At 44.3% G+C, this 14,619-nt stretch overlaps 1 protein-coding gene across 5 annotated transcripts in view; it reads left to right on the top strand.

Annotated features, from left to right (window-relative positions):
* Nucleotides 1-14,619, top strand: part of MAT2B (methionine adenosyltransferase 2 non-catalytic beta subunit) — a 161,559-nt gene that overhangs the window by 134,569 nt on the left and 12,371 nt on the right. For all 5 annotated transcript variants that reach the window (XM_068277426.1, XM_068277427.1, XM_068277425.1 and 2 more), the window contains 3 exons: nt 135-287; nt 6,803-6,996; nt 8,793-8,909. In XM_068277426.1, coding sequence (XP_068133527.1) covers nt 135-287; nt 6,803-6,996; nt 8,793-8,909 — 464 coding nt within the window. The remainder of the gene's footprint in view (nt 1-134; nt 288-6,802; nt 6,997-8,792; nt 8,910-14,619) is intronic.

Here is a 14,619-nt window from a genome sequence, read left to right as displayed (position 1 = left end):
ATTAACTTTTATTCAAGAATGAGTAGAAATTGAGGTAGAAAAAATGTTGAAAAATGCCTTTAGTACTTATTTTATTTCTTTAAAAAAAAAAAAAAAAAAAAAAAATCTTTTTTCTGCATTCCTGTTTTTTATAGCTGCGTCTGGGTCATTCCTAATCTACATTAGTTCAGATTATGTCTTTGATGGATCACATCCTCCTTACAGGGAAGATTCTGCACCAAATCCCTTGAATCTGTATGGCAAAACAAAGTTGGAAGGCGAGCGTGTAGTCCTGCAGAACAGTGAAGGTATGCTCATGCTGTACTTATGACTATTAGTGAAGTCCCAGATTATTGAAGGAATGCTAATAATAACTTTACCTTCAAGCCGAAGATATACAAATATTAATTTTTTGGAAAGTTGGGAATATATCCAGAACAGTTGGCTGGTTCACATGGACGGCAGGCGGAGTCGGGGGCGATTGACGTTTCTCATCCCCGCAAGGGGACATGAAGCCGCAGCGGCTAGGCGACCCTGGATGTCGCATGCAGTTTCTAGGGCCAGTTTAAACGATGCGTTAAATCGGGATCGGAACACCGCGTTTGCGCAATCTACAGTAATCGCCGGTAAAGTTGCGACGCTAAACGTTCCCATTTATTTGAATGGAAGCGTTTAGCCAACGAGTCCCGAATGCTTGGCGGTAAATGCCGCCAAGCGTCTGTATGAACCAGCCCTTAAGCAAATCTGAAGCGAAAATAAGCATAATGAATTGCATCTGTAGTACAGCTTAGGAAATAGACCATTAGTAGCAAAGAAAATAGTCTCAAATTGTTTTTCAGGACAGGAAGAGTTAAATCTATGCAAAGAGTTAAATCTGTACAAAAGACCTCTGAAATATTCCACCAACTTGGTCAGATACAGCCCTGTGTTCTTATGCACTTAAACAGGCAAGAAACCGTAAAAGATAAGGAGACATCGTGAGAAAAGGTTTTACTGCAGGAAAGTTGAGTCATTTATTTCGGGTCATTATTTTGGCTTTTGTTTTATACCTTAGACAGTGAGGCTTAAAGTGAACCAGAGAAGAAGCATCCTCATGTATTTTACCATATATATCAGTGGGAACATTAGAGAAAATGCCTACCCTGCTCTCTGTTTCATTATTTACTGTTCAGATTGCTTCTTAGCAGCGCAGATAAAATCTCCGACTGAGCATTCAGTCTGGCTTTGCTATAATGATTCCTGAGCAGAGCACAAGGGGGCAGGCTTGGGCTTGAAAAGACAGCACAGAAGACAGACTCGGCTATAAAGATTCCTGGACAAAGCCAGACTGAATGCTCAGTCGGGGATTTTATCTGGGCTGCTAGGAAGCAATCTGAACAGTAAATAATGAGAGAGAGAGCAAGGTAGGTGGTTTTCTCTAATGTTCCCACTGATATATATGGTAAAATACATGAGTGTGCTTCATCTCTTTAAAAACTGCAACTGTGAGGACCCTTTTCCACTAGTAATCGCTAGCGTTTGCGCTAAACACTAGCGATTGCGATTCAGCAAAGTGCAAATTTTTCCCGGCAATTGCGACTTTACTATGCATAGCATCGCGCTTTTGTAAAAATCGAATTGTGGTAGTGGAAATTACCTACCGCGATTCCTATGTTATTTAGCAAACCCTAGCGATTTTTAAAATCGCTAGCTATTTGTGATTCAGCAATCGCCTCTGGTGGAAAAGGGCCCTGACAGTATGATACAATGTAATATATAGTTTTTTTTTTTTTTTTTTTTTTTATAACTCTTTTTTTTTTTTTTTTTTTTGCTACTAATGTTCTATTGAGTATCTGGACTACACATACAATTCATTACATAAGTTCCCCTCCCCCCGATTCAGGTTTGCTTTAAGAGCTTGTCTATAGGTTATGCACATCACAGCTGCACATGCGCATTACACCCAATTGGCCTAATGCCGGGAATACACAATGAGTTTTTGCCGACGGTTTCGCTTTTGATAGATTCTACTCTCGATTCACCGCTCGATTCTCCTCTCGATTCCTTATCTTTTCTTATCTATTTACATTCACTTGAATGCGGAGAATCGAAACGAAAGTAGAATCGACCAGATCCGACGGGTTGGAATTTATCTATCAAACCCAGCTATCTAAAGTAAAAACTTAACGTGTATTCCCAGCATTAAATAACAGGGCTTCTACCAGAGGATCCAGGAGGCTTTGGACAGCTGCAAGGTAGCAATCTGAGTGGAAGGGGCTGGAGCACGCCCCAGCTATGTAAAAATCTTTCCCCTCCTTTTGACTCTGGTTTATTTTAAGTCACGTACTGCCTGACCCACTAGGTCAGTGGTTCCCAACCTTTTTGGAGTCGTGACACATCAAACCAAACGTTCAGATCTCCGTGACACGTAGACTAAATGCATGTAATGAGACAGCGTTTCCCCACTAAATGCACATTAGAGACAGCGTTTCACCAGTAAATGCAGGTAATGACAGACAGCCTTTCACCAGTAAATGCACATAAGAGACCTATTTTCTTCACCAGTAAATGCACATAAGAGACAGCTTTTCACCAGTAAATACACATGACAAACAGCCAGTTGTCCCCAGTATATGTAGCCAGGGATATATGTGCCCAGTATATGTAGCCAGGGGTATATGTGCCCAGTATATGTAGCCAGGGGTATATGTGCCCAGTATATGTAGCCAGGGGTATATGTAGCCAGGGGTATATGTGCCCAGTATATGTAGCCAGGGGTATATGTGCCCGGTATATGTAGGCAGGGGTATATGTGCCCGGCATATGTAGGCAGGGGTATATGTGCCCGGCATATGTAGGCAGGGGTATATGTGCCCGGCATATGTAGGCAGGGGTATATGTCCCCGGTATATGTAGGCAGGGGTATATGTGCCCGGTATATGTAGCCAGGGGTATATGTCCTCAGTATATGTAGGCAGGTGTATATGTAGCCAGGGATATATGTGCCCAGTATATGTAGCCAGGTGCCCCCCCCCCCCCCCCCCCGTGGAGGAGAGAGCGAGGGAAGGAGAGCGGCACCTCAGGGTGCTCTCCCTCCCTCGCTCTCTCCTCCGGAACGAAGTGCGGTGGCTGGCAGAGGGGCGGAACTTAACCTTCCGTGTCTCCGTCTGGTCTCGTTGCCGGCGCGGGATGATTTGACACTACTCTGGCCTTATCCAGACCAGAGCAGCGGCTGCAGAACCAGAACTTCCGGCCGGCGCTTGGAGCGACACGGAAGGTAAGTCCCGCCCGCTGCCAAGCGTCGCCACACAGTATCGGAGGAGAGAGCGAGGGAGGCAGAGCACCCTAAGGTGAGAGAAAGGGGGGAGATGGCCCCCTTCTCCGCCGCTGCCCACAGCTCTCCCTCCACTGCGCTGCTCCCCTCCGAGAGAGCCGCGACACATACTCGAAGCTGCCGCGACACATCTGTGTTGCGGCACATGGGTTGGGAACCACTGCACTAGGTGTTTCTAGGCCTGGTTCACAGAAAAACTGATCAGTGTAAAAACTGATCCGTGGAACGTATAATTTATTTTTTATTTTATTTTTTTTTATTGCTATCCGCTTTCCATCTAGACCAACCTTAAAAAATTGCTCCAGTCCCAAACTTGCAGTTTGGTGGAATGGGCCAAACGGATCTGTTCTAATGGAGCAATATGAACAGATCCTATTGATTAACAAAGGATCAGTTCCCCTTTTCTTTAGGATCTATTCTGTTACGGTCTGCTAAACAGTCCGTTTTTACTGACCGTGTGAACTGGGACTTAGGGCTGGTGCACACCGAGCGGCTTTTTGGGCGTTTTCAGATCCGCTTGCGGCTGCAGATCTGCTTGGTCAATGTATCTCAATGGGGTGGTGCACACCAGAGCGGCAGGCGTTTTGCAGAAACGAAAAATGCCTGGGTGAGGCATTTTTTGGATTTCGGATGCGTTTCTGCCTCAATGTTAAGTATAGGAAAAACGCAAACCGCTCTGAAAAACGCCTGTTCAGAGCGGTTTTGCAGGCGTTTTTGTTACAGAAGCTGTTCAGTAACAGCTTTACTGTAACAATATATGAAATCTACTATACTGAAAACCGCAGCAGCAATCCGCAAAACGCTAGCAAAACGCCTCATAAAAATAAAAAAAAGCGTTTAAAAATCTGCTAGCATTTTGCGGATCTGCTAGCGGGTTTTGGTGTGCACCAGCCCTAAGAGGGTTAAAAGGAACTAAATAAAATATTAGGCTAAATAATTGTTACTTTCAAATACAGCTTTGCATGAGCAATTAATGACTTCAGATCAGTGTGTGAATATGCAGTTCATTACTTTTTTCTCTGAAAAGCCAGGGGACAACTGTCTACAAGACGTATTTTATTGCTTTGTGCAAATTAATAGGCTAGTAGCAGGGAGTGCAGTGACTGGCCCCAATAACGGAGCTGTTGCCCCACCTTCCTATTAAATGAGGAACAGTGAGTGGCTGGTATCAGCAGTCTGGTGCAGCGCCTCGTTTGATTGGTAGTTTGCAGCCCAAAGGCTAATTCCTGGGATCAGCGAAGCTGCATGGCTGCTATGCATGGGGGACCTAAACGGGACATAGGAAAGGCATTGGGCTTTAGTTTGCAGCCCAAAGGCTACTTCTTGGGATCAGCAGAGCCCTGTGGCTGTGTTGTAAATATGTGCATGCAGTACAGTGGCACAGGCGCGGAGGAATTCCTAAGCATTCTGGGGTCTTGGCCCTGGATGGCGGAGCTGTGCTTATGTGCGCAGTTTGGTCTATACAGTGGTGCCAAAGAGGCGAGACCAGTCGTTATCCATCCTTACAGATCCATGCTATTTATGTGAAGTCTTGTCAGCCAGATCAGTTGCTTTAGGAAAACAAGTGGATTTCTCATTAGCATGGTAATGAGGTATATTTACAATGCTGTGTAAGCTGCAGATATTTTCATCCCTTACATAAAAAGGCAGCCAGCCACACTGTATTACTTCAGCTCTTCTCCTGTAATTGTGAGGAGCAATAAGATTCCCATCATATTTTAAATGGAATTTTCACTTGAAAGCATGGTTATATTTTCTTATTACATATGTGATATGTCTCAAAAATTAAGACCCTGCTAAGAATTGGGTTTGGCATGTGCCATTCTTAACTGTGCCACAGATGAGTTTCATAGGTATATTTGGCTGGTTTTTAGGAATGATCTCACAAGACGTTTTACCTGGCTGACTGGAGCCCTTTGACGTTTGGGTGCTTGGAGGCCTTGCTGACTGGCTTGGGGACCGACCCTCTGGGGTTCCAGACTAGCTGGACCGGCTGTGGTGCTGCAGGCTGGACAGCTTGGGGGAAGTAGCTCCACAAGTTGCCCAAGCAGCACAGAGGCACCAGGTTTTAGTTTCATTTTCTTCCCCCTGGTTTTTGCTCTCTAAACCTAGGTGCGTCTTATGGTCTGAAAAATACAGTATTCTTCTCCTGTGTTCCTGTCACTTACCGTAGGAAGTAGAAATCTGCCAGAACTGACAGATTTTGGACTAGTCCATCTCCTCTTAAAGGGAAGGTTCAGGCAGCGCTTAAAAAAAAAATCCAAATCCACTTACCTGGGGCTTCCTCCAGCCCGTGGCAGCCAGGCTGTGCCCTCGGCGCCGCTCCGCAGGCTCCCAGTGGTCTCCAGTGGCGAGCCCGACCTGGCCAGGCCGGCTGCCAGGTCGGGCTTCTTCTGCGCTCCACAATTCGTCATTGGTGTGCGTCGACTTCATCCAACGTCCTCCAGGCTGTACTGCGCAGGCGCAGAACAACAGCTCCTGTGCAGTACAGCCCGGAGGACGTCGCACCAATGACACGCATTGTGGAGCGCCGAAGAAGCCCGACCTGGCAGCCGGCCTGGCCAGGTCGGGCTCGCCACCGGAGACCACCAGGAGCCTGCGGAGCGGCGCCGAGGGCACAGCCTGGCTGCCACGGGCTGGAGGAAGCCACAGGTAAGTGGATTTGGATATTTATTATTTTTAAGCGCTGCCTGAACCTTCCCTTTATGGAATCTTTAGTATTTTTTGTTTCTTTTTTGCAAAATCAATCCCTCGAAGGGATATATGCAAAGATGCTGGCTGTCCCCTCTACCAGTTTGCACACCTTTTTCGCAGTTAGACTGAGCATCTGCCATTCACTAAGTGATTGTTGAGAAAACCATGAGAATTGCCCATGAAAAGATGTGAAAGTCCAAAATCTGTCAGATTTCTACTACCTACTGTAACAGCAATATAGAAGAAAAGTAATTTATAGCTCATTTTACTCTTGGAGAAACCTACAGTACTTCTCAGTTGTATGTGTTTACATGTATTTAAAATGTTATAATTTTTGTGATAATGGTCCTTTTTAAGGTAGTACAATTTTTTTTATTTATGCTAAGATTAGCAGGAAAGCTTTGGCACCAGATGCGAGCAGGAGGGAGGTCACTGCTGATCGTGCTTCCAGGGACATGTGCATCTCTGAGTCGGTGTCAATATTCAAAGCAAAAGGATGGCATTGGGCCCTTAACATCTTTTTATTTCGTCAGTAGGGCATACATGCAGCGGTTCACACAGTGGGTGTTAGGTGGCGTGCCTGACAGCCACCTAACTCCCACTGGGTGAACCACTGCATGTATACCGTTCTGAAGATATGAAAGGGGTTAAGGGTCACTTTTTCTTCTTTGAAAAATATTTTATTTAGCATAACTGTAAATAAGCTGATCAAAAATGCCTGCCATTGGTATCTTAAATTGGCAAATTATAAACAGCCATTTTATAGTGACATCTCTGTGTGGTCTGCGAAGTAAACCAATTTATGTTGTTGCATAGGTGCTGCTGTACTTAGAGTACCTGTTCTATATGGCGATGTTGAAAAGTTAGAGGAAAGTGCAGTTACTATTATGTTTGACAAGGTGCAGTTTAGCAACAAATCTGCAAACATGGACCACTGGCAGCAAAGATTCCCCACATATGTCAAGGATGTCGCCAGTGTCTGCTTACAGTTAACAGAGAAAAAAATGCAGGTAAGAGTTATTTGCGTTCTACTGTTTTGTGATTAGTGTAAACCATGATGATACAGTGCTCATTAGTAAGCGGCGGTACTTAGTTTTTCCTTCAGACACCAGAAAGTGTTGGACTTAAGTATACAGTATATCTAAGGTAGAAACACAGGCTGCTACTTTTAGCATCCCCATATGGCTTCTCTGGTGGTCTAGTGGTCCCCCCTTCTTCCATATAGCATTCCCTGGTGTCTAGTGATCCCCCTACAACCCCCATACAGCGCACCTGGTATCTAGTAGTTCCTTCATCTAGGCGTCCCCTTGCAGAGTAATGGTTGCGGTGGTGGTAGAAGAGCATCTTACCTGATCCGGGGCTGAACACACTGCATTATGACTCACTGGGTCTTCCTTTGCATCAGATTCATCCTCTAGTGTTCGTAGCTTGTGCTCCACTTCCCAGTTACCAGGAGGTTGAGCACGAGCTTCAAAAACCAGAGGTCGAATCTGACACAACAGGAGACAGACCCAGTGCAATGTATCCATCCCCAGAACAGGTAACTGCAAGGGGACATGAGGGGAGGGGAGAGTGTAGGAGGCCACTAGACCACTGGGGGATATGCTGGGGGGGTCAATAGGCCCGGGTATAAACAGAGATCTGGGGGTGGGGGGAGTTTAGGGGGGCATTTTAGGATACAAAAACAAAATCTCAGTATATACTAGAATATAAAATATGTACTTCTTTTTTTTTTTTTTTTTCTTTTTCCCTACATTTTTAACACCGTAGTATCATTTTTAGTCAGCCAAGGTCTAATGACACATGGACTCGTATGCAATTCCCTTTTTCTGAGTTTTCTCCTAGGAGATACGTTTTTCATCCTATTTTAAAATAACTTTTCAGCACTTTGCAATTGAAAAAAAATAGGTGAAAAAGTACTATACAAATATTTTGAGTATTTTCTTGTTTGTACGTGGTGTAAAGAGCATTTTATTGACAAGGTGTGCAAATATCACCTAGGAGAAAATTCCAGAAAAAGTGAATTTCACACGGGCCGTTGTGGTCTAAATGCCCAGTATAGGAAGAGGATGTTCCTCCTGAAACCAAGCGACTTTCTCCAGACACTCTTGGCAACAGTACAAATGTGCAGATATTTCTGCTGTGTGGTGCTTTGGAAGAGATTATTTTATCGGGTAACTTTGACTAACTTTAACTCTTAAGCATAAATGTTATCATCTTGTGTATATAGATGAGGTTTTGTAAAGTTTTTTTTTTTTTCCCTGTTCTAGTTTTATCATACTTTTTGTTACTATATGAAGTCATGTATGAAATTGCAGTCTTGACCTGTGTACTGTGAATGTTCATTGTAATATGTAGCCCTTTTATTGGCACAGACTATGCACACATTGCAACTGAGATTCTGCTGGTACTGCCATCATATTCTACATTCTTCTGATTGGCTTTTAATTATTGTGTGGCCGTAGTATTTTTTTCTTACCATGGCATTTCATTATCCTATGCCAATGCATTTTGAAAAGATCATGAAATAACTCCCATATGCTAGGTACACACTGAGATTTTTCTGGCAGATTTACTGTCAGATCAATTATTTCCAACATGTCTGATCTGATATCCGATCGCTTTATCAGTATTTTTGATTGATTTCCTAATGAAGTGAACGAAAATCGGTCAGAAATCGGATTGGACATGTTGGAAATTGATCTGACTGTAAATCTGCCAGAAAATCTCAGTGTGTAACTAGCATTAAGGTCTTGATTTTTTACTTTGATTAATGTAATTAATCTGATCTTAATTTTGTATTCAGGACCCTTCTCTAATAAGTGGCATTTACCACTGGTCAGGAAACGAGCAGATGACAAAGTATGAAATGGCCTGTGCTATGGCAGATGCTTTCAACCTTCCTAGCAGTCACCTAAGACCAGTAAGTACATTTATAATTAGGGAATCTGTACTTGATAAGTGATTGATGAATTAGAGGCATTGTTCTTCCCCAATCTCCTTTATTTGGTGGTTACGCACTTTGCACACTTTCAAAAGTATGGATTCATTCCATCATACCACATGTACACAAAGTTGGCATGACTTTTGTGAATGCAGTGAAGGAATATCACCAGGGGAATGTGTGGGATAATTGATTAACCCCTCCCCCCCCCCCCCCCCCATTAAAAAAAACACAAAAAACTCATCTGTTGGTTTTACAGATTCATACAATGGTTTTGGGCCTCAACAGCAGTCCCCAAAAATATCCAGATATTTCCAAACTGCCCCCTGTCCTGACTGGCCTAACCTTAGCCCTGTGTCAAAAACCTTCCTAACTGTGAAGAATAGATCTAGGGTGAATGGGTGGCCATACTCTAATAAGTAGCCACCAGATTTGATCATCAGATAGATCCCTCTTAATCAAATCTGATCTGAGAGCGGATTGAGTCCTTCCACACACTGTACACAGCTTTTCAGTAGATGTCGTCATAAAATCTATTGAATATTTGTGGACAGGGCCGGATTTGTTCTTTACCACCCAAGTCCCATGATCACCAGCTGCCCCATGACAACAGCTGAGTTAAGGTAGGTTCATTGGACGTGGGAAAGCAAGAAGGTTAGGGATAGTGATAGATCACTGTTAAACTGGAAAATGGAGTTAAAGTAAGGTAAAAGTAACATAAAGGCAGTAAGGGGAGATTAAAGACTCTGCACTTGGGAGATTTAGGGTGAGGCTAGGAATTTAAGAATAGGATGATGGGAAAATGAATAATAAAGGAATACTGTAGGGGGTCGGGGGAAAATGAGTTGAACTTACCCGGGGCTTCTAATGGTACCCGTAGACATCCTGTGCCCACACAACCACTCACCGATGCTCCGGCCCTGCCTCTGGTTCACTTCTGGAATTTCAGACCACTGCACCTATGTTGCCGTGTCCTCGCTCCGACTGATGTCACCAGGAGCGTACTGTCCTTTTTTGCAATATGAGTTTTTATAATAAATGAACTTAACTTCTGTTTGTGGCACATTAGTATATGTGAGGAGGGGGGGGGACTTTTCAAGATGGGTGGTGGCCATTTTGAAGTCCGCCATTTTGAATCCCACTGTTGTTTTTTCAATAGGAAGAGGGTCATGTGACACTTCAAACTTTCACAAGAAAAACAATGGTTTGCTTGGTTTTAACGTAACTTTATTCTTTCATGAGTCATTTACAAGTTTCTGACCACTTATAAAATGTGTTCAATGTGCTGCCCATTTTGTTGGATTGTCAATGCAACCCTCTTCTCCCACTCTTCACACACTGATAGCAGCACCGCAGGAGAAATGCTAGCACAGGCTTCCAGTATCCATAGTTTCAGGTGCTGCACATATCGTATCTTCACAGCATAGACAATTGCCTTCAGATGACACCAAACATAAAAGTCTAAGGGGGTCAGATCGGGAGACCTTGGGGGCCGTTTAACTGGCCCATGACGACCAATCCACTTTCCAGGAAACTGTTCATCTAGGAATACTCGGACCTGACACCCATAATGTGGTGGTGTACTGTCTTGCTGGAAAAACTCAGGGAATGTGCCAGCTTCAGTACATAAAGAGGGAAACACATAATCATGCTAGCATTTCTCCTGCGGTGTTGCTATCAGTGTGTGAAGAGTGGGAGAAAAGGGTTGTATTGACAATCCAACACAGTGGGCAGCACATTGAACACATTGTATAAGTGGTCAGAAACTTGTAAACTCATGAAAGAATAAAGTTATGTTAAAACCAAGCAAACTATTGTTTTTCTTGTGAAGTTTGATGTGTCACATGACCCTCTTCCTATTGAAAAAACAAGTTGGATTCAAAATGGTCACCATGGTCACCACCCATCTTGAAAAGTTTCCCCCCTCACATATACTATATGTGCCACAAATAGTAAGTTTAATATCACCAACCATTCCCATTGTATTAAGGTGTATCCACATAAATGGCCCACTCTGTATTGTAAAACAGTAAGCGGTTTTATTAATTAGAACTATGTACTATATTCACCTCCTTTTTATAAGCCTCTGCGTCTTATACGGTGAATGCAGGGAATCCCTGACTTGCAAACTCCTGCTGATATGAGCCACTGACCTGCCACCAGGGATGCTCTCATGAGTAATAACGAGTGTGTAAACACTTGAATTTGTGTTTTTTTTTTTTTTTGTTGGTTTTTTTTAATGAGCATTAATTAGCTCAGGTGTGCACAGGGACATAAGGGATCAGTTACCCATAATTTTGCGTTCTCCATGCGCTCCAAATAAGCTTGCACGTGTCCATTGGATGCATTGCAAACCTTATTGCGGGCACTTCCTCCTTCAAGCCGGAAGGAGAAAGTACATGGTGATGAGGCTTGCAGCGCGTCCAATAGGACGCGTACAAGCTATTTGTAGCGCATGGAGGGCACGGAATTATGGGTAACTAACCCCTTATGTCCCTGCCGCACACCTGAGCTAATTAATGCTCATTTAAATCACAAATTCGAGTGATTACACGCTTCTTACTCGTGAGAGCATCCCTGCCTGCTACAACGTCAGGTATTCCCTGCCTTGTACCCCTTCTGTCCGCAGTGTGTGCCCACCTTACCCCGTGCCTCCACTCCATCCTCTGTGCCTCTGCTCCAACCTCCGTTTGTAAGTAGCAAGTGTAGCGGCACAGTCTTACCTAATCCATGGCACCTATAGGGATCACAGTCCCCTACACCTTCTTCTTCCTTTTTTTTTTTTTTTTTTTTTGTTTTGTTTTGTTTGTTTTGTTTCCCTCTAAGCCTATGTGTGTCTTATATTCAGCGCTGCGTAATATTTTGGCGCTTTATAAATTGAATAAATATTCTGGAGCGTCTTGTATGACCGCAAATACGGTACATTTAGTCAGTGTTGGCCTATTGTAAAATCTTTCCTTACCCCTTCCTCTCCCTGACTTAAATCATGGATGATAGGTGGCTACATCTTTAGTGCTGTCAGGTGACGCTCTGTAGAATGTTTGTAAAATCGGTGTTCTGTAACCAGTAGAAAAAATACCTGGTCTAGAATATTGAGGGGAGAATTCCATATAGCCTATCATTCTAAGCTGTTACATCACTAGCAGGCAGGGCTATATAACGAAATACAGTAATCTATAGCTAAAGAAAGTGTTTGATGCTATAACTAGCATAATGTAAAAGTGGGACTCCTGAATAATTTACTAGGTTTTACTACATGTCCCTACAGTACCTCTTTAATGCTACAAACCTTGCTAATGGTACATGCTCAAAACCTCACAAAGTCCTGCAACTTCCACCTTCGTAACATCTGTAGGATTCGCCCTTTCCTGACCCCTGCCACCACCAAACTCCTCATCCATGCCCTCATAATTTCCCGCCTCGACTACTGCAATGCCCTTCTGTCTGGACTCCCTAAGACCCGAATAGCCCCACTGCAGTCCATCATGAATGCGGCTGCCAGAATTATCCACTCCTCCCATCGCTCCACCAGGGCGGCTCCCCTACGTGAATCCCTCCACTGGCTTCCTATCCAGTCCAGAATCAGATTCAAGATATTGTGTCTGACCTACAAATCCATCCACAAAACCTGTCCAACCTACATTTCTGATCTTACTCAGAGATACACACCAAGCCGCTCACTCCGCTCCTCCAATGAACTTCGCCTGACCGTCCCCCGCATCACCCAGTCCCATGCACGCCTCCAAGACTTCTCAAGAGCCGCTCCGACACTATGGAACTCCCTACCTCCACCCATTAGGGCAGCCCCCTCCTTCAACACCTTCAAGAAGGCCCTCAAAACTCACCTTTTCACTCTTGCCTACCACCCCTCACAATTGCTCTAAACCCACAGCCGAACTCCTACCTCTCGTGTCCCTACCTCTCCCTCTAGATTGTAAGCCTTTGGGCAGGGTCCTCACTCCTTTTGTGTCCTACCTGATCATGCACCTCTATTACTGTGCACCCATGCTATGCATTTGAGTGAACCTAACTTGCCTAATCTCCATGCTCCCATCCAGTGACTAAGCATTACCTTGCACTCATACTGTGCTGTGTGATCTGGTTTTCTTGTATTCCTGTATTGTCATAAATTGTCTGTAACCTAAATTAATGTCCAGTGCTGCGTAATATGTTGGCGCTTTATAAATACAACAAATAAATAAATGCTCATGAGCCACAACCTGATGAGGCATCTCCAGAAGGTGCTTGGCTGGCTTCAATAATCCATATCTTTAATCCTCATTGAAGGCACAGGAACTGGTTACATTAGGCTGCACACTCTATTGTGCTGGCAGGGCTGGCTTCTACTGTAGGGGCCCTCGTGCAGCTCCTGTTTCCTGGCATGCTTATTTGCAATGTCTGCAATTCATATTCTGGATGCTATTGGTCGGACCATGGGTAATGCACAGGAGGCTCGTTCCTTCCGTGCCCCCCCCCCCCCCCCCCCCCATGGCTTGCATGACCGACCGCAATTTTATGTGACTTGTGCTATTTATTGATTAGAGGCCAGCTGGGGGCCTCCTTGTGTGTGTTCACTTTAACGCTAACTTTAACTGGTTCCGGACTGACACAGTACAAATCTACGTGTTGCAGTTCTGACTGGATGTAGATTCAACGTCGCAATGAATCGCGCATTACCGCAGATACTGCCGATCTGCACCCGCCGCAATTTGCTCGCTCGGGCCAGGGGCCACTTTCATTGGCTCCTGACCGCGTGATCACGGAGAGCCAATCACATTAGCTCCCCTTTGTAGACAGCGTCCGGAGCCAATTAAAGCGGCGCCTGGCCAGCTGTCGGCACTCTGCCTCTAGACAGAGGCGCTTTGGGCAACTTTGACCACTGACTGTTTATACCCCTACCCCTGTCTATTGCCTGATGAAGTGGGTCACACCTTTGAAACGCGTTGCAGCTTTTTTGGGGGGAATATACGATAAATGTATGTCTTTTCAAAATTGACAGTTATTGTCTGCTTTTTTTGGAGGCAAGTCCACCACTGCCTCCTAAGCATTTTTAAAGTTTTAGTGAAATTTTATGCTGTTGGTGCCTCTGTTCTCCATTACAAGTATTGTGTCCACCTCTGGTGGAGGGGTGTTTTTACCAAATTCTTTTCCGATCTAGAGAGCGACTTCTTAATCCTGCGTGAGAACCAGGGCTGTGGAGTCGGTCCAAAAATCCACCGACTCCGACTCCTTAGTTTAGGATTCCACCGACTCCGACTCCTCGACTCCGACTCCTCTAATTTGCATATTACAATTTTGTTGATTAAAAGTATGTAACATGAAATTCGTCTCTTAACTGCCAACGCTTAGGAATTTTACAAGACAACTGAAGTGAGAAGGATATGTAGACTACTATATTTATTCCCTTTAGACTAAAACTAGTCCTTGGTAAGAGTACTTGTAAAAGGTACAAACCGGAACAAAGAACATCTATCAGGCCCTAGGCAATGTAAGTGTGGGTACATGTAAGAATGATGTGCAGGTACTCTGCAGGGGAATGAGGAGATTCTTCCTCTATTACACATTCTTCATGCACAATCTGAACAAGGTTTATGGGTGACAGACAACACCTCTGTGTTCAATGTGCACAGCATTCTCAGTGGATTCCCTGCAGCTTTGTGGGGAGTGCATATGTAGAGTATAGTACTAC

This window comes from Hyperolius riggenbachi, chromosome 3, assembly GCF_040937935.1.
Source record: "Hyperolius riggenbachi isolate aHypRig1 chromosome 3, aHypRig1.pri, whole genome shotgun sequence".
Taxonomy (NCBI): domain Eukaryota; kingdom Metazoa; phylum Chordata; class Amphibia; order Anura; family Hyperoliidae; genus Hyperolius; species Hyperolius riggenbachi.
This window is presented reverse-complemented; position numbering and strand designations above follow the sequence as displayed.